Source organism: Arachis hypogaea, chromosome 14 (assembly GCF_003086295.3).
Source record: "Arachis hypogaea cultivar Tifrunner chromosome 14, arahy.Tifrunner.gnm2.J5K5, whole genome shotgun sequence".
Lineage (NCBI taxonomy): Eukaryota > Viridiplantae > Streptophyta > Magnoliopsida > Fabales > Fabaceae > Arachis > Arachis hypogaea.
In genome coordinates, this window is record NC_092049.1 from 3,691,007 (window position 1) to 3,715,996 (window position 24,990).

General features: G+C 35.9%; 2 protein-coding genes across 33 annotated transcripts in view; both read left to right on the forward strand.

Annotated features, from left to right (window-relative positions):
• The first annotated feature begins 5,430 nt into the window (after positions 1 to 5,430).
• LOC112740999 (putative pentatricopeptide repeat-containing protein At1g16830) lies at positions 5,431 to 19,786 on the forward strand. Of its 32 annotated transcripts, XM_072213623.1 has the most exons (9): positions 5,437 to 5,898; positions 7,314 to 7,667; positions 8,523 to 8,754; positions 8,841 to 9,108; positions 9,231 to 11,009; positions 13,108 to 13,279; positions 13,438 to 13,525; positions 13,986 to 14,087; positions 14,792 to 16,350. In XM_072213623.1, the coding sequence occupies exons 4-5, from the start codon at positions 9,084 to 9,086 to the stop codon at positions 10,919 to 10,921; spliced, it is 1,716 nt and encodes a 571-aa protein (XP_072069724.1). In that variant the 5' UTR covers positions 5,437 to 5,898; positions 7,314 to 7,667; positions 8,523 to 8,754; positions 8,841 to 9,083; the 3' UTR covers positions 10,922 to 11,009; positions 13,108 to 13,279; positions 13,438 to 13,525; positions 13,986 to 14,087; positions 14,792 to 16,350. The 32 variants fall into 32 exon arrangements, with proteins under 32 accessions (XP_072069721.1, XP_072069724.1, XP_072069698.1 ...); XM_072213620.1 differs by lacking the exon at positions 14,792 to 16,350 and having other exon boundaries at positions 5,431 to 5,898; positions 7,219 to 7,667; positions 13,986 to 14,594; XM_072213597.1 differs by lacking the exon at positions 14,792 to 16,350 and adding exons at positions 18,775 to 18,952; positions 19,034 to 19,786 and having other exon boundaries at positions 5,437 to 7,667; positions 8,841 to 11,009.
• A 1,022-nt stretch (positions 19,787 to 20,808) lies between these two features.
• The window catches only part of LOC112741001 (alpha-N-acetylglucosaminidase), a 28,562-nt gene continuing 24,380 nt past the window's right edge, over positions 20,809 to 24,990 (forward strand). Inside the window, exons 1-6 of the mRNA XM_072213626.1 lie at positions 20,809 to 21,249; positions 21,686 to 21,762; positions 22,475 to 22,686; positions 22,770 to 22,891; positions 23,940 to 24,028; positions 24,546 to 24,640. Of these exons, the coding sequence (XP_072069727.1) occupies positions 21,013 to 21,249; positions 21,686 to 21,762; positions 22,475 to 22,686; positions 22,770 to 22,891; positions 23,940 to 24,028; positions 24,546 to 24,640 (832 nt within the window). The 5' untranslated portion in view covers positions 20,809 to 21,012. The remainder of the gene's footprint in view (positions 21,250 to 21,685; positions 21,763 to 22,474; positions 22,687 to 22,769; positions 22,892 to 23,939; positions 24,029 to 24,545; positions 24,641 to 24,990) is intronic.

Consider the following 24,990-nt stretch of genomic DNA (forward strand, 5'->3'; position numbering starts at 1 on the left):
TTTGTTTCTGTTTATATTTATGTTTTTGCTTTATAACTATGATATTTTTTGGGCATTTTTAATAATATTATACTATTTTTTAAAAATGTTATTCGTATATTAAAATTAACAGAGATGCTACACATCCATGTAACCATGTAACTAAGTTGGCCCAACACCAAAAAAATCCAATACCATTAAACGAAACGTGAAATATACGCGCCCAACACACACGAAATCGCTCTTACCCAACGCTTCTTCTCCCCCACGCTTCTTCTTCTTTTCCCGCGCTTTTCACGCTCGTTTACGCACGGAGCTTCTTTGCCTTCTTCTTCGCATTCCTCCTTCTCCTCCTTCTCCTCCTTCTCCTCATTTTTCGCGTTCCTTCTTCTTCATGTGTTTTCTCTTTATCGTCATTCTTTTGTTGTTGTTGTTGCTGTATTTTTTTGTCTTTTCCTCCTTCTCGCTCTGGTGAAGAAGCAGTAGAAGGTGAGGAAGAAGAGTTTTGAATAGTGCAAAATGAACTAAACACAGTACTCATGGTGAACCGAACACAATACAATTGTATAGTACTGAGTGAACGAAACATAATCCATTATATAAAATCAAATTCAAACAGCTTTCTGCAGAATGAACCAATACAGTACTCATAGTGAAACAATTGTATAATACTGAGTGAACGAAACATAATCCATTATATAAAATTAAATTCAAATAACTCTGCCTACAATTTACATATTATCAATTCAATTCAATTCAACTCAGTACACCTCCGTCCATTTAATTCAATTCAAATTAGCAATTGCATTCTACTCAATTCGATTCAAAATTGAATAATCCAAACTTTGTCAGTTTGATTCGTTTCAGAAGAGTAATCCAAATCGCTCTCCTGTTTACCAAAAAATTATGAACCCCTAAACACTGAACCCTAAACCCTAAACCCTAAACACTAAAACCAGAACCCTGAACCCTGAACCCTGAACCCATAAACCTAAATCCCTAAAACCTAAACCCTACACCCTAAAACCTAAACCCTAAAACCTAAACCCTAAACTCTGAACTTTGAACTCTGAACTCTGAACTCTGAACGCTAAACCCTAAACCTTGAACACGAACCCCAAACACTAAACTCTGAACCCTGAATGCTAAACCCTAAACCCTAAACCCTGAACCCTATCGTAAACCCTAAACCCCTAAAATCCTGAACCTTGAACTCTAAATCCTAGACCCCTAAACCTTAAACCCTCAACCATGAACACGGTGAACCGAAATTAATACACAGGACGAACCGAAAGTTTGAAACACACTGAACCATTGTACACTGAACCTTGAACTCATAAACCCTAAACCCTAAAATCCTAAATCCTGAAACCATATCGTCATTCTTTTGTTGTTGTTGCTGCTGTATTTTTTTGTCTTTTCCTCCTCTCTCTGGTGAAGAAGCAGTAAAAGGTAAGGAAGAAGAGTTTTGAATAGTGCAAAATGAACCGAACACAATACTCATGGTGAACCGAACACAATACAATTGTATAGTACTGAGTGAACGAAACATAATCCATGATATAAAATCAAATTCAAACAGCTTTTTGCAGAATGAACCGAACACAGTACTCATGGTGAACCGAACACAGTACTCATGGTGAAACAATTGTATAGTACTGAGTGAACGAAACATAATCCATTATATAAAATCAAATTCAAATAACTCTGCCTACAATTTACATATTATCAATTCAATTCAATTCAGTACACATCCGTCCATTTAATTCAATTCAAAATTGAATAATCCAAACTTTGTCAGTTTGATTCGTTTCAGAAGAGTGATCCAAATTGCTCTCCTAATTTGAAGTTGAGTCATTTATTGTTTCGATCCAAAAGTGCAAATCGAAGAAGAAAACGAAGAAGAATAGGAAGAAGATAAATGCAACCAGATCGAAATAAGAAAACGAGAAGATGAACGTGACCAGAGGAGAACGACGAAGGCAATGCAGATCAATAAGGAAGAATGCAAGGAGGTTTACGTTGCAGCATAAGGTTTACGTTGAGCAAAACTTTAGGTTGCAGCACGTTATATGTAGCGCGTGTATGACAAACGAGTGAGGGGTGGGAGACGTGCGTGTGGAGGAAATTACTTGGTTAACAACCATGTAAAAAATACATGGATGCAGAGCTTTTTCGTAAAATTAACTATTGAAATCAGTTACTAATGTATTTCTGTATAAATATATGAGTAGTTTAATTTATTTTTAATGTGTATTTATATTCTAACATGTATTTTAATATTTTATACTAGTAGCTAACTTTAATAGTTGATTTTAGTGTACACGTAACTAGTCGAATATTTTTATTAGTTAGAATAATAAAATATTATTAAAATTAAAAGATTATATTATATTATTATCTAATAAAAATAAAATAAATTTTTGTATTATGTATTTTAAAATTTGAAAGAATAAGTATCTAATTATTTATTTATTTATTTTTTTACCAAAGATAAAAAGACTCAAACTTACAACCTTTAAGTGAGTAGAGAGAGATTAGACCATTTCAACTATAACTCATTAGCAAATAAGTATCCGATTTTAAAAACATGGAATTGGGTAATTAAAGAAAAACAAAAAAACAAAAAGCCCTAGAGATTCACTCTCTCCTAACTAACGTTCTAAAAATTAGACCGGACCGATGGTTCGACCGGTCTAATTATAAACTGATAATATTACAATCCGGTTTGTTCTCTAAAATCGTTTCTCCAAAAATCGGTGAAAAATGGCCGAACCGCCGGTTTCGGCCGGTTGAACCGAACAAGGTACCGACTGGCAAGGTTCTGAGAACCGAACCGGTCATCGAACCGTTTTAGTTATTAGTTTACTGGTTTATTGGTTCAACCGGTCCAACCGTGATTCAACCGAAAAAACCATTTTGAAATAAAAAATATAAAATAATAAATAAATTATAAATAAACATTTTAAAATATAATTATAGTTTAATATATATCTTAAACTATCTTCCAAATTTAAAACACTACATGAAATGTCATCGACCAAAGCCATATGATCTTATCAAAATATACTATAAAACTAAAATTAAACATAGAATTACAAGTCATCATCTAGATTTTCAATGATACAAAAAATTAAACAATTTTGATTCCAATAAATAAGAATAGAAATTGAAACTCTATATTGGCTGACTTGTGTTTCATAACCCTCTGGAAGTTTGATAATGAAAGAATGCATTGGCTACTCTTGTAGCTTCTTCAATCTCAACTTGGTCAGCATCAGATCTTTCTAAGAGCATGTTTTCTCTAATTGTTATCGCAAACAAAGCCAGTTCTTGACTCACTAGTCCTATTTGCTACCTCAACCATTTTAGCTTCAAACTCCTAACATCATTCCCATCTAACAAAACTTGTCTTACATACAATTTCTTCAATTAATTAGTGTCACATAACATACTATACCATATCATATGGCTTTTGATTAATATGCATAACTTCAGTTCCAAATTTTTTGACAAGCAAATAAACTACATACTAAACAAGAATGCAACTTTACTTAGCCATCACTCAAATTGAGAAATTGTAACTTTTAAGTTTACCTGATAGAATCTCTCTATGAGGGACACAACCATGCTCTTTTCGGAGCCGCTGCTGAGCAATCCTCAGTGCAGATGAGTAACCTTGCAGTGCTCTATTCTCCCCCAACAAATGCCAGCAACCCAACACCACTCTGATTTGAACAATAGTCTGCAAAAAAAAAAAGTCTCAACATCATCAACAACAATCACAACACCACCCCAGATGAAAAAAAGTTAAAAGAAGCTCCCAAGATTAATACTCTGGTGTATTATTGACCTGTTCAACAATGTTGCCTGCTGGAGAAAGAACTTCTTGCCTTTTAGTAGAGAGCTTGGCCAAAGTGGTGTGTGAATGGCTCCAATGACAGCTATAGAGTAACAAATCCATTTTTAGCAATAATTTCAACACAAAATTAATTATTTGATTTCTATTCACAATTTCACATTTAGAAATTAAAAAAAGCAACAACAGAGTATCAAATCCATTTTTAGCAATATTCAACAACACAAAATCAATTATTTGATTTTCCTTCACAATTTCACATTCAGAAATTAAAAAAAAGCAGCAACAGAGTAACATAAATCAATTATTCAACATTATTATTACAAAAAAAAAAATTAATACCTAGGCTAGAAGCTGGATCCTGGAAGGATGGAACAAGGCAGAGCTGGCGAGGGTGTGGAAGTGGCTGGGGACAGTGGCCGACGTGGTGGTGTGGAACAGAGCTGGCACCGGCAGGAAGTGACTGCGCGACGGAGGCAAGAGGCGAGACCGACGACAGTGGATTCGATTTTCGAAGCTCAAACAGTGGTGGCTGGATAGACGTTGCGCCGTTGCCTTCAAAGCTCGAAGTTGGGACGGCGGCGGTGGCTGGACGGACATGCACCGGTGGCTTCGATGAGGTTGAGACGAATTGGGGCTAGAGTCTGGACTTTGGACTGCTGCTTCGCGTTGTGGAGGCTGGAGAATAGGGGTGTTCGCGGTGCGGTTTGGTTCGGTTTTAAGGGAAAAAGTCATCCGATCCGAACGCTTAATTTATGTGTGGTGCGGTTTGGATTGGATGAATTTTTTTTGGAAATCTGATCCGATCCGATTACAAGCGGTTTGGATCGGTTTGGATTTGCGATTTTTTAAATAAAAAAATTAAATACATATAACAAGTCTCAACATCAAATTTTAAATAATCAACAATGACATAACAAGTCTTAACAATATCTTAAAAAACTAACGATAACATAACAATAGAAATAAAATTATAGGTTAGTTAAAATAAATAAATAAATAACATTTTCAACATAAAATATTTATTAAATAATAATAATACATGAATAATAGAAAAATATATAACAAATTGAACATATTATAAGTATAATTGTAAATATAATAATAAAATAATAATATTATAGCACATTGTGCGGTTTGGATTGGATTGGATCGGTTATGAAAAGTAGATCCGAAATCCGATCCAATCCAGCGGTTTGCAAAAAATAGAATCCAATCAAATCCGAATTAGTGCGGTTTTAATCGGTTTTCGGTTTGAATCGGATTGGATGAGCGGTTTAATTTGGATCGGCTTGGATTTGAACACCCCTACTGGAGACTAGAAGGAAGAGGGGTTATGGAACTTAGGGTTGCCATCGCTGCACAGCGAAACGCAGCGTTTTTGTTAAGATTCAAAAACCGGTCGGGTCACGGTTTGGTTCGATTGACCGGTTCTCAGCCGGTTCAACGATCCAACGGCGGTTTTGAAATTTGCCGGTTTTGCCTTCTGTCTGAGTCGTAATTGATAGCGGTTCGACCGGTTCAACCGTCCGGTTCGAACCGGTTTTCAGAACCTTGCCGACTGGTTTAAAAGAAACGGCGTCGTTTTTGTCAAATTTGGCTTACTTTCACCCTTGGGCCTTGGTTCTGAAGCCCCTTCGTTTCTTTCTCCCTTTCTCCCTCCCTATCTTTCATTCACAGAAACTCAGCCAAAAAACCCTAGCACTGTAAGCCTACACCACCGCCGCAAGGAGTGGCATACTGCCGCCATCCGTCCGTCTATCTAGCTTCCCTCGTGCTCCAAGTCTTCAACCCCTGTTCGCTGTCACCGATCGCAGTTGCTTCCTCGAGCTCGGCGTCCGTCGTCTTTGTCTGTTCAGCCGCCGTTTGTTTGCCGTTCACGCTCGCGTCTTCGTTCAGCCGTCGTCTTCGTTCGCGTTCTTCGCTGTTCAAGTTTGCTCGGCGTTCACCGTTCGGGTTCGCATTCGCGTTCGTCTGGAAGCCACGTTGGTCTGCTTCAAACGCTGCGACCAACCCGCGCGCTCCACCTAGCCGTCGAACTGCTCTCTTTTATCGCCGCCGTGAGTTCCCTAAACCCGCCACCAGACAATACACTCACACAACACCAATACTCTGCTTCAAACTCTGCAACTTCTTATTTCTATTACAATAAATAATTATTTGATTTGGTAGTGGTTTGTATTTTTTTCATAGACTGATTAAAGTATACAATTGTTATGTTCTCTTCTCTATGACATTGATATTAAGCTTTGAAATCTCTTATTTTGTTTTAAGTTTACCGCACTCAACACGTTTGATGAAATGCTTTAACCATATTTCGGGTTGGTTTTATGATTTCTAGCTTTTAGAAATTTAGTAAGTTGATTGCATGTGAAATTAGAATAATTGGATCTTAGTAATTAGGAAATTTTAGCTGCACAAATAGCATCTTTGTAGAAAACATATTATATTAGCATGATGATTCCACTTGCATTAGTGTTCTGGTAAATTTTTGGGCTGCGCTGTTGTTTTAATTTGCTAAATTGTTAGGTTTCTGCGATTTAATTTGTTGGATTTTCTATTTAGGTCTTGTTCTTGTTTATTTGCTAAATTGTTGTTGTGTATTTATTGTTGTCTTTGAGATTCTTGCTGGATATTGGTGATCATTGATTTATTATATGCTTCATGTTTTCATTGTTTTCTTTTTCTGAAGGAAAAAAAATTCCTGTTTTCATTGTTTTGTTAATTGTTTGTTTTGTTTCGGAAATCAATTTTTTGTTATCAATGCTCAAACTCTGAATGTTGTTCTTCTGTTTTTGTTTTGTTTCATAAATCAATTCAATGCTCAAATTCTGAATGTTGTTCTGCTGTTTTTGTTCTGTTTCAGAAATAAATTTTTTGTGGTCAATGCTCATACTCTGAATGTTGTTCTGTTTTGTTTTAAGGCTGTGTTTGGAAGAGGTGATTGATTTTTGAGTGTTGTTTTATTTTTGTTTTAAAGCTGTGTATTGTGTTCAATTTTCATTTTATTGGAAATTCTTTGAGGTATATAAGAATTAAGAAGGAAGACTATTTCAACGGTATTACTCTGTTGATTTTGGTTTGCTACAAGCTTGAACATAGAATTGAAGAGAGAAACCCTTTATTATTTCATCATTGGCCTATTTTTGGCATTACATATCATCATTGTAGTTTATTTATTCATAGAACTAGTTGTTTATGATCCCCTTTATAAGTAAAAAAATGCAGCAGAATAGTGTTTAGAACCAGTTACTTTATTCATTGAATTTTTATAGAATCAGGTGTTCATTATAAAACGGTTTTTTCGGTTGAACCACGGTTGAACCAATGAATTACTGAACCAGTAACTAGAGCGGTTCGATAACTGGTCCGGTTTTCAGAACCCCTAAGCCATCCACAACCTCAAGTCTCAGCTCACTCTCTCCCAAGAATCACAGATTCACTGACTCTCACCTCTCAACCTCACTCACCGCAGTTCCGCACGTTCACCGCCGAACACAACGGCAGCCAACGAAGAGGACGTCACTCGTCACTCCCCTTGCCGGCTCCTCTGCCTCGTCCCCCCGCCGCCAGTGTCTGCTCGCCTCTGCCTTCTCCGTCTGTGACGTCCCAGCCGCCTTGGCTCCACCGTGCCTCGCCTGTCTCTGCTTCTGCTTCCTCCGTCGTCATCGAGTTGGCTCCTCTGCAGTCTCTGCCCTGCTCGTGTCGAAGTTCTGCGCTCTCTCGACGGTGGCCTGCTCTGCAACGGTGCAACACTGCAAAACGACCCCAAGTTGGAAAACCGCACCTGACTCTGTTTCTGACTTTCTGCTTCTGCAGTGTAGGGTAGGTGAGTCTTTTTTTTCCTAAGTTATTCTTATTAATTTTTTATACTGGATTTTTGCTGTTTTAATTTATTGATGCTAATTGTATTTGTACGTAAAACTGGTTGATTCAATTTGTAATAGGTTTAGATGAATTGTATTTGTATGTAAAACTAACTGATTTAATTTGTTGTTCTCTTTGTTCTTTTCCCTTTCTTGGGGCTAGTATACTAAAGTTGGAGAAACCGAGAGAGATAATAGAGCAGAAAACATTTTCAATAACACTCAAAATTTGTCTCCTAGCTTGATAATCAAATGATGAAGATTCAATAAAAGGGTCTTTCTTCTGGTGTTGTGTAGTACTGTTTAATTTCCTAAGGAGATTAATCACTTTGCGATAGTTTGATTTGGAGGTCAGTGGTAATAAATAAGAGTTTGTTTTTAAGAGAGAAAATAGGAAGGTTCTAGCAGTTTTAAGTTTTTTTTGTTATATTTGTCTTGTTTTCAATTCAGGAAGGGTCTTTTACGTTCTGTTCTTTGGTCATTTTGTTTTTTGTTGCATGTTTAGAACAACGATGCTAAAATGTGCAAAAAAAAGAGAGTGAATGTATGGAAAATTGGAAACAAGAAAATATTCAACAAAGAATCTGTGAATGTGGGGAAGATGTAAAGGCTGATTTCATTTTATAAGGAGCCTTGGAAACGAGGTAGGGAAGACAGGATAATTGATCATTGAAGCTTTTTTGTTCCGTGCCTGTAGCTAGTGGATTTTTTTGTGTTTAGGGGTGATTACTAGTTACTTTGTTTTGTGTTGATTGATCTATGTTTTGTATTCTTGTTTTGGTTGTATCTTTTCATCCTATTGCTGCTGGTTGTTGCAGTTGTTTTGCTCCTCAGCACCCTCTTTAGGTTTATGGATGTGACTTAGGCTTTTCTAGAGGAATGTTCATCTTCACAAAAAAAATATCTGAATGGCGGCCATTTGTTTCTCAGCGTTACACCCATCTCTTCACTGCAGCCGCTGCTAAGTCTTCTCTCTCCTTCGTTGCTGTTGATATGTACATGTCTCTCCCGCGAGGCTGCAACCTTTGAGCTTGCTCTCGCTGTTGCTATGTAATGTCTTCTGTCCAGAGTTTTTTTTAATGCCCCCTGTGAATTCACGATGTTGAATGACATGATATATGTTTTGTATTTTGTAGGTTTGCTTATGTGTGCTTGGAAACACACGAGGTGGGCTTTGTTTGTTCACAACAGGAAGCCACACCACCAGGTCATGAGAGTGACAAGACTGCTAGCTCGTGTCTTCTTGTCTCGCTGCTACGCATCATCCTGTCATTGTTTGAAGTGGGGTGGTGGCAACAACACCAGCAGTAGTAGTAACATCATCAATGAACACAAAACTAAAACAAAAACCAAAATGGAATCGGTTATGAGTAGGATTGATGTTGTGCATTCCACAGTGGCCAGGTGCCCCTCTGACTTGATTACCCTTTCCTTTTTTATCTGGACTGCCCAGCGCCAGAATTACTATAATGATTTTAATTATAATTACTCTCATGATATCCGTGCCCTTGATTACATGGTCCCAGTGCTTCAACGTCTCACCAACCATTACAAAACCCTCCAAGTTATTCTTTTTCAGTTGGAGACTATAGGATGTGTCACAAAGCGTGCAACTTACATCCTCTTATTAAGGATTTTATGGCATGGCAAAATGCATCCCATGGTGCTTGAGGCTTATAACCTGATGCAAGTTTCGGGCTTCGAACCTAATACATTTGCTCGTAATATCCTCATGGATGTTCTATTTAAAATTGGCCAACCCAATCTCGCATTGAGGGTTTTTCACCACACGCAAGCCCCAAACTTCTTCACCTTTAACTATGCACTTTGTCATCTATCCAAGTTAAATGATATTACTCACACCGGTTATGTGTTTCGACTCCTGTTGAGGATGGGCTATTATCCCAGCATTCCCATGTTTGAGATGCTTCTCAATTGTTTCTCTAGGATGAGTGGATTACTTCAGGTGTATCAAGTGCTGGGTCTCATGATTTCTTTAGGGTTTGAACTGTCTGTTAACATTTGGACGATTCTCATCCATACATATTGTAAAGTGGGGAGACTTGATGTTGCTCGCAATCTGCTCTTGAAAATGGCTGGAAGTGGTTGTTCCCCTAATGTTGTGACATATACAATCTTGTTCAAGGCATTTATGCAATCTGGCATGGTCACTGAAGCGATAGATTTGTTAAAGATCATGTTATCTACTGACCAAAATCCGGATTTAATTCTTTGTAATGTATTAATTGATTGCCTTTCAAAGGTTGGAAGGTATCAGGATGCAGTTGAAGTTTTTGCCGGTTTGTCAAAACAAAATCTAAAACCTGATTCTTATACCTTTACTTCATTGTTGTCTGCAATTTGTCTTTCGGGAAAGTTTTATCTATTACCCAAGTTTAATCTACTACCCAAACTAGTCTGTGGATATGTAGATACTGATTTAGTGCTATGTAATGCACTTTTATGCTCTTTTGTTAAGGCTGGACTTCCCTCTCATGCAGTTGAACTCTATAATAATATGGTTGATAAAGGTTTTACACCAGATAACTATACTTTTGCTGGATTACTGACTGGACTTTGTGCTTCGAGAAGAATTGAAGAAGCAGTTAATGTTTACCGTGGTCTTGCCATGAGTTACCCTGATGTTGATGCTCACATCCATACTGTGATAATAGGAGGGCTTGTCAAGGTTCGTAAATATAACATGGCTGCTGATGTTTTTAGATTTGCAGTATTGAAAAAATATCCACTTGACGGTGTAGCATTCGGAGTTGGCATATATGCACTACTTAGATGTGGAAGAATTCAAGAGGCCCGTGCAATGTATGACCAGATGAAGGTGAATGGTCTTAGACCTGATGGTCATACATTTAATCTGATGATTTATGTATTTTGCAGAGAAAAAAATCTTCAAATGATGAAAGTAATGCTACAAGAGATGATTGATTTTAGGGTAGAATTGAGTTACAGGAATTTATTAAACATATCTAAACTTCCATGTGGATCAGAGACATACTTTTCTACTTTGAACTTGTTGTCTAAGATGAGAGGTTTAGGATTATTATCTGCAAAGGTGTTGCACTCATCAATCTTAGATGCACAAACTGAAGGTGAAGAAGCAAAAGAAAAAGTTTATACCAAATCTGAATCGGAACAGAACGTACTTTCATATTCATCCAGTTCTGAAGACCTATCAGACATTGCTGCAGTTTGTTGAGCTCTTATGCTTAACATGCATCCAATTTCTTCTTGAAGGGCCATTCAATTTACTTATCCTGAATATATCAGCACACCGATAACAGTATGTAAGTATTAATTTAGATTTATTATTTATCCTTCCTCCTTTATTGGCAGTATTTTAACTATGATGCTGTTATCTATGTTGGCTGTTGTGAATGTAGGAATGAAATAGAAGAGCTAATTTTTCTATTTAGTAATTTATATTGGAACGTTTGCAGTAATTTATTATTGGTCAAATTTATGATTACTTTAGGTTATGGTGAACTTCCCACATCATACAATGACATTGCAGCATACAAAACTAATGGCTATTGCTTCAAATATGCCAGTGACTGCTCATAAAGCTTCAATTTATATATACAGGCTGCTTGTTTTTTCTTAAATTCCAAAACATTTTCTTTCAGTTGAGATTAACATGTTTGATAGTTCTTTAGTATTATACTATTGCCTATTGCTATGAAGTACAGCTATATCAAGGTAATGGTGTATCTGTTGACATGATACCAAAATACGGTGAATACCCACGCGTCCTTACATGTCCATGTTCAAATTATTTTTTGTTGAAAACATGTGGAAAACATATGCGAATGAGCATGTCGAAAACATGAAAGGAAACAACCTGAATACAATCTGGCATGACCAATGTTTTTCTTGTTATTCATTTATTTATTATACAAGTGTCTCATGTTATATGTTCTATGAAATGCTAATAGAAATGATTCCCCAGGTGTCCTAGAGGGAACTTAGAAACAGGTAATATATATGGCATAGGTCAATAATACTCTTTCTTTCCAGAGGGATCTAAAAAATTTATGGAAATTAATTGTTTGACATCTATGAAAATCTGGAGATATTGTAAATCTTATGTATGTGTGTATTTGTCGTGTTGGTGTCCTATAATTTTTGGAATTTGCTGTGTCATTGTCTGTTTTGTGCCCCGTGTGTCCATGTCAATGTCCAATAGCAAGGTAGCCATGGCTATGCGTGGGTGAGTGGATTCATGGAAATAGGGATCGAATGGCTATGAAAATAAGATATTTGCACACATAGTGCTGCAAAGATAGTCAGAAAAATCACCTTCAAGGTTGTGTTAGTAGTGTAAACCCTTCCAAAGTATTATCCCTTTACAATATTAACTTAGTATTTAGAAGCTCAGAAAGTTGCAAGAACCTTCAAATGAGCACCTATCCCGTGAAAAGGGAAACATAGAAAATGGAAAAGGAGAAAGGGGGAATGCTGAGTAAGAAACATACCATCAGCAGCCGTGAGACGCCGAAATCGATTCTACTGATCTGATGCTTTCTGATCTGGTGACAGTGAGTTATGCCAGTGGGATGTTGTGGTTTGGTGGTGCCGAGGAGAGGGGACCCTGAACCCCTTTTTTTGGCATCAACCTTCTCTCAAGTCTCTTCTGACTTGCAAGCTTTTTACTTTCTTTGCTTTTTGATTGAATCCGAATTGAAATTGAAAAATGGATGAAGGGTATGATGTCACCTTTTTGGCTTCTGGTCTCAGAATGCATCCTCAAGCGAAACCAGAGAGGAAAGGAGAGGGTTGGAAAAGAGAAGGGTGGTTACGAGAGGAAAGGGGACACCAATGTGCTTGTTTTTGTTCAAGAAGGATCAACAGAGGGACTGAGATGAAAAGAGGGATTAGCCATTGATTTGTTTATACTCAAATTTGTGCGAGAAAGTTCTCCCTCAAGCCACTTCTCACTCCTTTATCCACTGAACTAATTGCATTTTGTTTCATTTCAGTTTGAACTTTGAAGCCAAAACAGAAGAAGACAGGTGTTGCCAATTGGGAGGCCGTGAACATTTTCTATTTTGGGGGGGACATTGTATGGGTTTCAGGAAGTGGGTTATCCAACCTCCTAATTTTAGTAGATTATAACTATTATAATTACATTTGACGTGTAGAAGTTGTTTACTACTAAGGCAGTATCTTTGGTCAGAGCAGCTTCTTTTTTTAATTTCTAGAATATAATTAAAAAGTTCTATTTATGACTTATGAGGAATTCTGAATGGGAATTGGATTAAGTGTTGATTGTGATGGTAGTGATGCTTTCTGAATTATTTAATCCCATCTTATGTTGTCACTTCTTTTCTTTTTTCCTCCTCTCATGTTCTTGTGAAAGTAAGCTAAGTAAACAGTTGATCTTAGGTACAATGATAGAAGTTTTGCAATGGCAAGAGGAGCGTCAAAAAAGCAGCTAGTCAATTTCATTGTGTTAACAGTTTCGTGAGGTGAGCGTGGTGGTTTGCATTGATGATAAAGCCAAAACACCTATCAGAAAGCTCACATTGAGTGAGCTGCTATTAATACCCTGGTGCAGGTTATTAATTCTTTCAAGTAAATTCTTCACGTGTTCCCTTCTCTGTGTCTATCACTATACTCTCAGTTTTGGCATTCATATTATAGTAAATCTAAAATAATGAATTTTTAATAATTCATACTCCAGTGCCATGGTTTCTGATAAGTATGATGCAACAGGGTAATGTAGCAGATGATGCCGAACGCCATGTTGGAAGTTTTGAATAATAAAGAGTTGAAGGATCTTGGATGGAACTTATTTCTATAGGTAAATTGTATGACTTCTACAATTTAAATAATGCATGCTAGTCCTCCTATTTGTTCATCGAACTTATCGGATATTATTATTATTATTGTTGTTGTTGTTGTTGTTGTTGTTGTTGTTGTAAGGGTATCATTTTTCTCGCACTTAAATTTAGTTTGTTACTTCAGTTAATAATTTCATAACACAATGAATTTGATTTCCCAAATTTGAGGCGCTTTCATAAATCATAAGCAATTTTTAAGACATTAGTCACATAATTTATATTTCTATTTTATTTCTTCTGGTTCAAAATAACGGTCAATTCAGACAAACTGATACATCGATATTTCAAAATATGGCACTATTCCAAAATTGTCACTTATTTTGAAATGGAAGGAGTAACTTTTTTATCTTTACACTAATAATGTCATTTCAAATTTTGACGCTTTTTAACATTTATTACAACTTTCGTGAAAATTTTCAGTGAAGATATGACAATTCAGGACCAACCAATTCAGCTGAGGTTGCAAGGGCCATAGTTGTTGTGTGCATATCCAAACACATCAATGGCAAGAACATTTGTAAGGTTGACCTCTCTTTTGATGCAAAGTTTTCTCAGAACTGGTATTAGAACACTCTATGATACAGCGTGAAGGGCCATGTCTCTATTTGGTATAGATATTACCCTATTTTGGCTGCATGGTCTGTCGGTTTTTGCTAGTAAAAGAGGTTGCTATGTTGGTGCATTTGTTTTTGAAGGAGAAAGTAATGTCTTAAATATTATCTTTCTACTTGATTTCCTTGGAGGCTTCTGGAGTTGTTCGAATGTTATGTATATTCTAGTCATGCAAAAGCGTAGAGCATTTCTCTAAGAGAGCAAAAATGCCATGTCACCTGTCTCTGCATTTAAATCTTCCCCCTTGTTTCCCCTTGTTTTGAGATCCAAGTGTGTATTCATATGTGTATATATTGATAGGCCATGAGTGTGAGAATGGGTACATTCCATTTTCTAAGTCTCATTTGTAAAACATACATTCTTTTGCCTTCTAATTAGTTCAATCATGAATAATAACAATTGTGCTTCTTCTTCCAACATTCTATTTTTTTGCATAATTAGCATTCTCTGCTTTCTTGCTGTGAAAGCATTCTCATCGATCTCAAAAACCTTTCTTGGTATCACGAGCCAAAGGTTATTGATCCATGGCTTCTTCCATCACAAATGAATTTTCATAATCTACACCCAATACTCCTCTTCCGAATAGTTCATCTTTTACACCACAATCCTTTCAGAATGCCATTAGCAACAAGTTAGGTGAAAACAACCATCGAACATGGCAGCAGCAGGCATTGGAAGCAATTAGAGGACAAGATTTAGAGAGCCATCTTCAACAATCCATTCCTCCTCAATTTTCATCAGATCAAGATTGACTTTCAGGTAAAGAATTTGCACAGTACAAGCAATGGCGCCAGGAAGATTACAACATCATTTCCTTCTTGTTGGCTTCAATGGAGGAAGTTTTCTCCAACAAGATGGTTGGCAGCCAATTTGCTTATGAAATCTGGAATAGGATCGAGGATTACTTTACTAAAAGCACCAAATACAAGATCAAGCAACTCAAAAAGCTAGCCTCAAGAATATCAAGAAGAACAGATTAACAGCAACACAATACATTCAAAGATTAAAGAAGTTACTGATTCTTTGGCTGCTCTTGGGAGTCCACTCACATCAGAAGAACATATGATGCCCTTCTTGCTGGTTTAAATTCTGAATATCATGTTCTTACTATGATCAATTCCAAACCTGAACTCTATTCTTTAAGTGAGATAGAAACCATCACTATGTCACATGATGATATGTTATAGCAGTTTCAGAACCCAGATACTTTGCTCCCTCAGGCTCATCTTGCACAAAGCTCTTTCTCCAATTCCTTCACCTCTGGTCGTGCCAACTACAACCGTAGAGGCAGAGGTGGAAGAATATCTCGAGATGGCAGATTCAACTATAGCTCACCAAGGCCTCAATGCCAGGTTTGTGACAGATTTGGTCATATAGCTTGGCATTGTTTCCATAGGTTTGATCAACAGTTTCCACCCCCTTCTCAATCCCAGAATCAATCTTTTAGGCCTCCCTCAACAAAGACTTTGCCGTCTTCATCTGCTTCACAAGTTTTTGGTTCATCGTCAATTCCCCCATCCAACCCCTGCCTTCCACAATCCATCTGCTTACATGGTTGCTCCAACATCTCTTGTTGATCCAACATGGTATCCAGACACTGGTGCTTCACACCATATCACACCCAATGCTGACAACCTCCTTTCAAAAACAGACTATAATGGTCCTGAACAGGTTATCGTAGACAATGGCAAAGGTTTGTTAATCTCTCATTGGTAATTCAATTTTACATGCTTTAGATACAAATCGTTTCTTTAATCCTCAACAATTAATTCACTCACCACAAATGACCAAGAATCTAGTTAGTGTATCAAAATTTTGTGAAGACAATGCTGTATTCTTTGAATTTCATGCTTACATTTGTTTAATGAAATGCCAACACTCCAAGAAGATACTTTTACAAGGCTATCGTAGAGGTGGTCTATACAGATTCTTCAATGTTCAAAGTCCTTCAAATCTCACTCCTAGTTCTATTCCCTGTGTGTTTAGTGTAGATCTGACTTACAATAATCTTTGACATCGGCGTTTAGGCCATGCCTCAACTAGAATTGTACATTTGGTTATGAATTTGTGTAATATTTCTTCTTCAAGTAAACAATTTGATATGAATAATATTTGTTCTCATTGTGTTCATGCTAAACATCATAAATTGCCTTTTCCCGAGTCTTCTACTGTCTATACAGCACCTCTACAGCTTGTTTACTCTAATGTTTGGAGACCATCACCATATAGCTCTCACTTAGGTTATAGATTCTATGTGACTTTTATTGATGCTTTTTCAAAATACACATGCTTGTACTTACTGCACTCGAAATCTCAAGTCTTTACTGCCTTTGTACAATTTCAATCTCTAATGGAAAATCTTACTGGACGTAAAATTAAGAAATTTCAGACTGATCATGGAGATGAATTCACCTCAAACATCTTTATTTCATACTTAGCAGAGCAAGATATTTCTCATAGATACACTTCTCCTTACACACATGAGCAAAATGGTAGAGTGGAGAGAAAGCATCGCCATATTGTGGAGACAAGTTTGGCTATGCTTTCTCAAGCCAAATTGCCACTCACTTATTGGGATGAGGTTGTAGTTACAACCTTATCTTATAAATCGATTACCTACTCCAACTCTCCAAGATAAATCTCCATATGAGGTTCTGTTTACCAAAGAACCTGATTATACTCTTCTAAGAACCTTTGGTTCAGCCTGCTATCCCTTAATAACTCCTTATAACAAGAACAAATTTAATTATAAGTCCCACAAATGTTTATTTCTAGGATATGCTATTGATCATAAAGTGTATAAGTGTCTACCTAAATTAGCTAATAGCAATACTTTAAACACTCATAATTCTACTACCATACCTTCAATTCACACTTCAAATAATTCTTCTGATTCAAGTATTATTTCAGATAGACCAACTATTGGTACTAACTAAGTCTGCAGCATCAACAACTAGTGATGTACCTAGTGATTTAATAAAAGAATCACCACCCTCTACTTCTCAAAGTACAAGTTCAGATATCATTCCAATCACTGGTATTGAAAAATAGCTACCTCTTTCTGCACCTCCTACTACTTCACAAAATATTGCTCAACAGAATCTTGAATCACCTGCTACTATTGAGGTTCAGAATCAACACCTCATGACCACAAGGTCAAAAACAGGAAAGTTAAAGCCAAAACTTCACTCTACTGTTGGAAGTTCAGACTTGTCTATTGAAAGTCCTCCTAAAAATGCAGCTGTGGCTCTTAAAATACCACATTGATATGCTGCTATGCAAGAGGAATACCAGGCTCTTATGAGAACTAATACATGGACCTTGGTTGAGGCTCCACCTAATGCAAAAGTGATAGGTTCAAAGTGGATGTATGCTGTTAAAAGGTTACCAAAGATACAAAAATACAAGGCCAGACTTGTGGCACAAGGCTTTGATCAAACTGAAGTATTTGATTTTGGTCAAGTCTTTAGTCCAGTCATAAGACCTACAATTATTAGAATTATGTTAAGTGTAGCACTGACTAGAGGATGGACTATTAGACAATATGACTTTAATAATGCTTTTTTAAATGGGGATTTATACCAAACTATTTATATGAGACAAACAAAGGGATTTGAAATACAACCTTAAACTCTTGTTTGCAAATTAATTAAACTAGATTTTGACCTGCACCATGCACGGAGAATTTGAATAATAATTTTTACATAATGGTTTTTTATTAGATTTTATAAATTTGTGTAAATAAAATAGTATATATTTATATTGTTCTTTGTTATTTGTGACCGTTCAAATGATCGTTATAGTAGCCGTTGTAATATCTTATTACATAATATATAATTATGTTATTTTTAATTATATTTAAAGTAGATTGATTATTCTAACTTTTGTGAATCTTAAAAGAATTTTTACATTTAATTTTGGTTTCTTGTAACATTTGATAATTTTAGTGGCATCTTAAGAATTTTTTTTTTTCCTTGTAATGTGACCTTAAGATCAATGTAGGATATGGTAATTGTACATTAAATAGGTGTAACGTTTCAAAAATTTAATGGGAGCTTAAGGTGAAATTTTTACATTAATTTAAATTGAATTTTATTCCTTGTAACGTTTCATAATTTTAATGGGAGGTTTCATTATGATATTCATAGTTTTTTTTTTGTTTTTTGTTGTAGTTGAAAAAAGAAGAGTCAAAGTCTAAGAATGAATCTAGAATCATGATAGGAAGCAAGGAGACTAACAATACATCTAGAGACTATCTTGTATTCTGTTTTAATATATTACTAATAGATAGGTCTCTCTATGATCTTAAACAAGTTCCAAGAGAGTAATTTCTTAAATTAAGTAGCACTTTAGCAACTTTTGGGTTTTAAAATGCTAAGTCTGATAATTCTCTTTTTATTAGAACTGAAACAGATAATGTTATTTTTATATTGTGTTATGTTGATGATGTGATTGTTATAGGTAATAATCAATCTACAATAGTTGGATTAATGCAGCAACTTCACAACATCTTCTCTTTAAAGAATTTAGGAGATTTGAGTTACTTTTTAGGCGTTGAAATTTTAAAAATTGATACAAGAGCTTTGCACTTGTCTAGGACCAAGTATATACGTGATCTACTCTCTAAAGTTGGTGTGGCTATGGTAACTCCTATGGTATCTTTTCTACAATTAACTGCTAGAGGTTTCGAAGAATTTGATGATCCGAAGCTTTACAGATCAGTGGTAGGGAGTCTGCAGTATGCCACTGTGACAAGGCCAGATTTGGCATTTGCAGTGAGTAGAGTGAGTCAATTTATGCATAGACCTCTTCTTGCTCACTAAAAGGCTGTAAAAAGGTTGCTTATATACTTGCAGGGCACTAAAGATCAATAGTTGATATTCCACAAAAGCAGAGACTTCAGAATTTATGAGTTTTCTGATGTAGACTGGGCCTCTGATTTGGAGGACAGGAGGTCTGTGTCTGGTTTTTGCGTCTTTCTTGGTCCTAATTTGGTGTCTTGGATGTGCAGAAAACAATTGACGATCAGCAGGTCATCAACTAAGGCTGAGTTTAGGAGTCTAGCATCTTGCCAAGCGGAGATCATTTGGATTCAAGGGTTGTTGACACAGCTGAATGTGGAATTAGCCAGTGTCCTTTCGATTTTCTGTGACAATTTGAGCATTGTGTTGCTCACGGCCAACCCTGTTTTTCATGATAAAACCAAGCATTTTCAGCTTGACATTCAATTTGTTCGAGATAGAGTGCAGAAAAACTTGGTACATGTGATACATATCCCAGGAGCTGAACAAAGGGCTGATATACTAACTAAACCTTTGACATCGGTATCCTTTGAGAAATGGAAAAGCAAACTCAGAATTGTGAGAAGACCAATTATGATTTTGAGGGGGATGTCAAGGGTAAGGATGTAAATTCTTTATAGTTAGTTAGAGATGTTGTGAATTAAATGTGAGTTAATTTATGGGCATTAGAGTTAGTTACTGGTCTGGAGTTTCTTGAAATCCATGAGTGTGTATTCATGTGTGTATATATTGATAGGCCATGAGTATGAGAATGGGTAAATTCCATTTTTTAAGTCTCATTTATAAAACATACATTCTTTTGCCTTCTGATTAGTTCAATAACTGTGCTTCTTCTTCCAACATTCTGTTTTTTCTGCATAATTAGCATTCTCTGCTTTCTTGCTGTGAAAGCATTCTCATCAATCTCAGAAACCTTTCAGTTATTACCACCACACCTTCTCCTCCTTCTTACACCCCTGCTGCATCTCCATCTCCTCCTCCTCCTCCTCCTTATTTTTTCTCATCTTTCTTTCATTATCGTCATCGTCATTACCACCACACCACCACCTTCATCTCCTTTTTTTTCATTTGAATTTTTTCGATCTCCTCCTTTATTTTCCTCCTCTTCCTCCTCCATCGTCATTATTATCATTGTTATCGTTATTGTCATGACCATCGTCGTCTTCTTTTTATACATACATTTAAAATCCAGAATGCACCAAAATTCTTAATGACAATGACACACAAACAAACTTAGTTTAAAACAAGTTCAGATTAAAAGTGCACTTTATTTAAATCCAGAACGCACCGAAATTACTTAATGATACACAAACAAATTCGGTTCTAAACAAGCACAGATCAAGTACACCTTATTTAAATCCAGAATGCACGGAAAGTACTTAATGATGACGATACACAAACAAACTAAGTTCAAACCAAGCACAGACCAAAAGTGTACCTTATTTTAAATTTAGAATGCACCGAAATTATTTCCTGAAAAATTATGCATAACTCAAAACTCTTCCTGTTTTTCTTCTTCATCATTTTCTTCTTTTTTTATTCATCTCTGTTTTTTTACCTTATGATTTTTCTTGTTTTATTCTCTAAAAAAAAATAAAAATAAGAAAAAATCAAATAAAGAAGAAACACAATGTTGCAAAATCACTATAAAGAGGATGAAGAAAAAGAAAAGAAGCAACAGCAATAACAACTATAAAAGAATGAAAAACTTATTTTTGTTGGATTTAAACTAAACTTGACCGTAAAAAAAAACTTGGATGCGTAGCAAGATACTTGGTTGGCAAGCATTCATGTGTTTCTACTTTCTAATAAAAAACTAGTTTTCTGGCAATAGAAAAACGGACAAACGAACTCCTCTTAGTAGCTGAAACATCAGCTTCCACAGTTAACAACTCTTGTGTCGTCTCTCTGCCGGCCTCCAAATTGAATACTTTTATCCTGTTTCCTCATGGAACCTCCTTCCTCAAATACGCTTCTTCTTCCTCTTCTTCTATTCGCAAAAGCCTTCTTTACCAACCTCCCAAAACCAACTAATGAACCCCAACATGCTCCCATGTTTTCCCGCCATTTTTCTCATCATACTCCAAAGTCTTTGGTTCCCAAACCCAGCTCTCTCTTCCACGGCCGGCGTCGACTCCATCTCTCGCCTACTCCGAATCCAGGACCGCCAGAGGGCTCCCCCTTCCGTCCAGGAAGCCGCTGCTGCGGCCGTCCTCCTCCGCCTCCTCCCTTCCCACTCCTCGAGCTTCCACTTCCGAATTATCTCCAAGGTAATCCCAATTACTCATTTTTCTTTTCATTTTTGAACTGACTAGGGTAAACTAGCAAAATGATACAAATAATCTCGAAACAAATAAGGTATATATTTTTAATTGGCAAACGCATTTTGTATTTAGCAGTGCATTTGATTCAAATTTGTATAGAAATATTTAAATAATTAGTTAGAAGGTGCATACAAAAATGAAAAGATTTCTAAAGTATTTTTAAATTTTTAAAAAATGTGGATCATAAAAAAATTCAGTTGTCGTAAAATCATCAAACTTTAGAAACAGATCTCATCGTTTCTGAAAACGCATTTTGTATTTCTAAAGCTTATTTACTATTCATATCTTTTGGGTGATTTTCGCCAGCAATATGAACGAATACCATTTTCGTAGTTTATCCAATTGACTGAAATAGTTAGTTATATAATTTTCTCATTTACAGGATGAATGCGGCAGTGACTATTGCTTTGTAGTAAAAAACCATCCTGCTTACACACAAGCCGGGGATCCTCAAATACTGTATGCTACTTTTGAATTTTTAGATTTCATTTGCAATATTCATGATTGGAAATTCTGTGTTGTGGTTTTAGGTTGCACTTGCTGTTGTCTCGCAATCAAAAAGGGAAGAAAATCAAATTAAAACTGTGATATTGCAGTAGTTGCAGTTGTGGTTGTCTACTGGGGTCTAAGACTATACTTACTCCGTTTCAAAATAAATCTATTTTGGACAAAAGGATACGGGTAAATTTAATATATTTGGATACAAATTGGATCGAGATACATGATTCTTTTTACAGAACCAATTTGGCTAAACAGACTTTTTTAGAACTGAGGGAGGAGGTGACTATAATAATTGGTTGGTTCAAATGGTTCAGTACTAGTTCTTGGGCAAGGTTTTCGAAATATAGAAGACTTAATGCTGGGAGAATTACCTCATAATAAGCTAAGCTAACTTGAATAAGATTAGTTGAACTTTAGTGGACCCTTAGCTAGTGATTTTCACCCAAAATACTATATATGGCTTTCATACATGGGCACATGGAAAAGTAAGTAACAAATCAATAACAAACTTAAGTGTGTTTTGTTATAACTAATAGGTTGAGCCAGAAAATTAACTCTCAACTAAAGAAAATTAACTCTCAACTAAGGTAACTAAGCTTAATGCATTATGATAATCTTGCTTAAAGATTTTAAAATGGTTAGATGAATAATGATTTTCAGTCCTCAACAGTATAGCTGGGACTACTGGAGTGGACATTGTGACTGGTCTACACTGGTATTTAAAGCAACGGTGTGGCTCACATATATCATGGGACAAAACTGGTGGCTCGCAACTATCTTCGGTGCCTAAGGTGGGATTTCTTCCACGTGTTCAGGAGGCTGGGATCTTGATTCCGAGGCCTGTTCCATGGAGCTATTACCAAAATGCTGTTACATCTAGCTGTAAGCTTACCTCTTTGAGCATCATGGTTTTACAATAGAACATTTTGTTTCCATGTGATCTTATTTTAATTTCGTTTTGGAAGATTCGTTTGCCTGGTGGGATTGGAATAGATGGGAGAAGGAGATTGACTGGATGGCTCTGCAGGGTATCAACCTACCACTCGCATTTACAGGTCAAGAGACTATATGGCAGAAAGTGTTTCAGGTTAGTATTCCTACCCAAATGCGTTAAATAGTTTTTGGGATAAGTTTGGCATTATGACATCATTTTGTCGCTTTGGAACTTTCTGAAAATGACTTTAATCTTCAAAATCAACTTTCAAATATGCACCATCTGACAAGTTCTAGATGTTATATTGTCAGAAAAGTTCTTTAAATACGGGTTTAGGGTACTACGAATAGTCATTTTCGTTTTTAATTTACGGAAAGCTTGAGCAGTGAAAAAAATGCATATCCTAAAGAGCATAACCGTTTCCTTGAATTTATGGTTTATGCAAAACAATAAATATTTGAAAGGCACAGTTATTAGGTGATGACCAATTTATTATTTTCCATCTCCTTCACATCTCATGTAATACTGCCAGAGCTCTTCGGGCTTAAAGCATGAGCTAACATACATATACTATATCTTGTAAATAAGTTTAATTTAAATTATCAGCAATGATCGCATCGGCGCATAGTCAGAGTTTATGATACCTTATAAAGAACCACACCAAGTGTCTCAAAGAAAAACCTTTGAGAAGGAGGCATAAGAATTCTTCTATATATCTAGCAGTTTATATATTTGCCATGAACAACTACATGCGTTATCTTATTGCATGGAATTTTGTGGCTCTTCTCTTAAGACACTGGCTTTGCAAGCAAGCTATGATCTGTTAACATCAATTTGAGTGTGGTTTTAGATAATACATATTATGATCTAATAACGGCAGGAGATGTATAGAGTAATCTGCCATCTTATAGGATATAGAAAATGTTCAAGTTCAGTCAGATTTGATTTGAGACTTAGTTCTCTAATGGCCTTCTTCCTTTTTAGCATATAACTCTTAGAACCTTTACTGCTAGCAACTTTCATCTCTCTAGACCATTTATTGCAAGTAATGAGTTAACAATGTGAAAATCGATTTTGGCCCATAGTTCTGTAATAGAATTTTTTATTCAAATAATCATTATCTGTAGCTTAGTAATCTTGAATATTGTTCAATTCTGTTTAAAGAATTTATCATATGGCTGACTTTATATTTATTCTCCAGGAGAAATTTAACATGAGCACTTCTGATTTGGATGATTTCTTTGGAGGCCCCGCATTTCTTGCATGGTCGCGAATGGGAAATTTGCATGGGTGAGTGGTAACCAAATTCCTGGTCTTCTTGTTTGACTTAGATTATTCATATTATATGTTTATATTTCTAGGTTCAGTAATTTCTTATTATGTTTACCACAAATATAGTGGTTGAGGGGGAAAAAAGAAATGAAAAAAAAAAAGAAAAAACAGTACCTTTTGGTCACAATATCAATTTCTGAAAATACCCTTATTTACAATTTAGTGTTAAAATTTCTAATAAAAGTTCAAATCTGTTGTAGGTACAAAAAAAACTTTTAAATTAGAAAACTACTTGCACTTTATCTTGAGTTTACACTAGGCACAAAGTACCTTTCAATTTTAGCCTAAATAATTAGGGTTGAAAACTTACAAAATGTATATGTAGTGGCCAAGACTTTTCAGTTTCATTATAAATTTCTCAAGTTTAATGCTTCTAGGAAAAACTCTTTTTCTCTGTCTAAAGTTTCGTAATAATTCTGGTTCTAGCAGCCCAGCTCAATATTTAGAGTGTGAATGATTGTGTAATTTTTTCTAGATGGGGTGGACCCCTGCCACAGAGCTGGTTGGATCAACAGTTAAACATGCAGAAGAAAATTCTTGCCCGAATGTATGAGCTTGGAATGAATCCTGGTAATGAATCTACGGGCTCTTGTATTTTGACGTTAGTAAATCATTGTTGATCCTTATGCAAACTAAACAACAACAATTAAGGCTTTTCATCACTACATCGTGTCAATTTCATGGATAAAATAGAATAATAGCATCATATCATAAATCATTTCTATGATAGACTTGAAATACACGAATGGAGTGAGACAAGGATTGTGTTTTGGATGAATCCCTTGAGAGAATCATCTCTCAGCGTCAATATATATATATATAGGTACAAAAATAAAATCCCTTAATACTAGGAGATAAAATTCCTTAATACTAGGAGATACAACAGAATCAGATATCTAAAAACAGAAACTATATCAAAA

Bases quoted from the DNA above. Each gene is read 5' to 3' on its own strand.
- LOC112740999 (XM_072213597.1), top strand. From the start codon at position 8,849: ATGTGTGCTTGGAAACACACGAGGTGGGCTTTGTTTGTTCACAACAGG.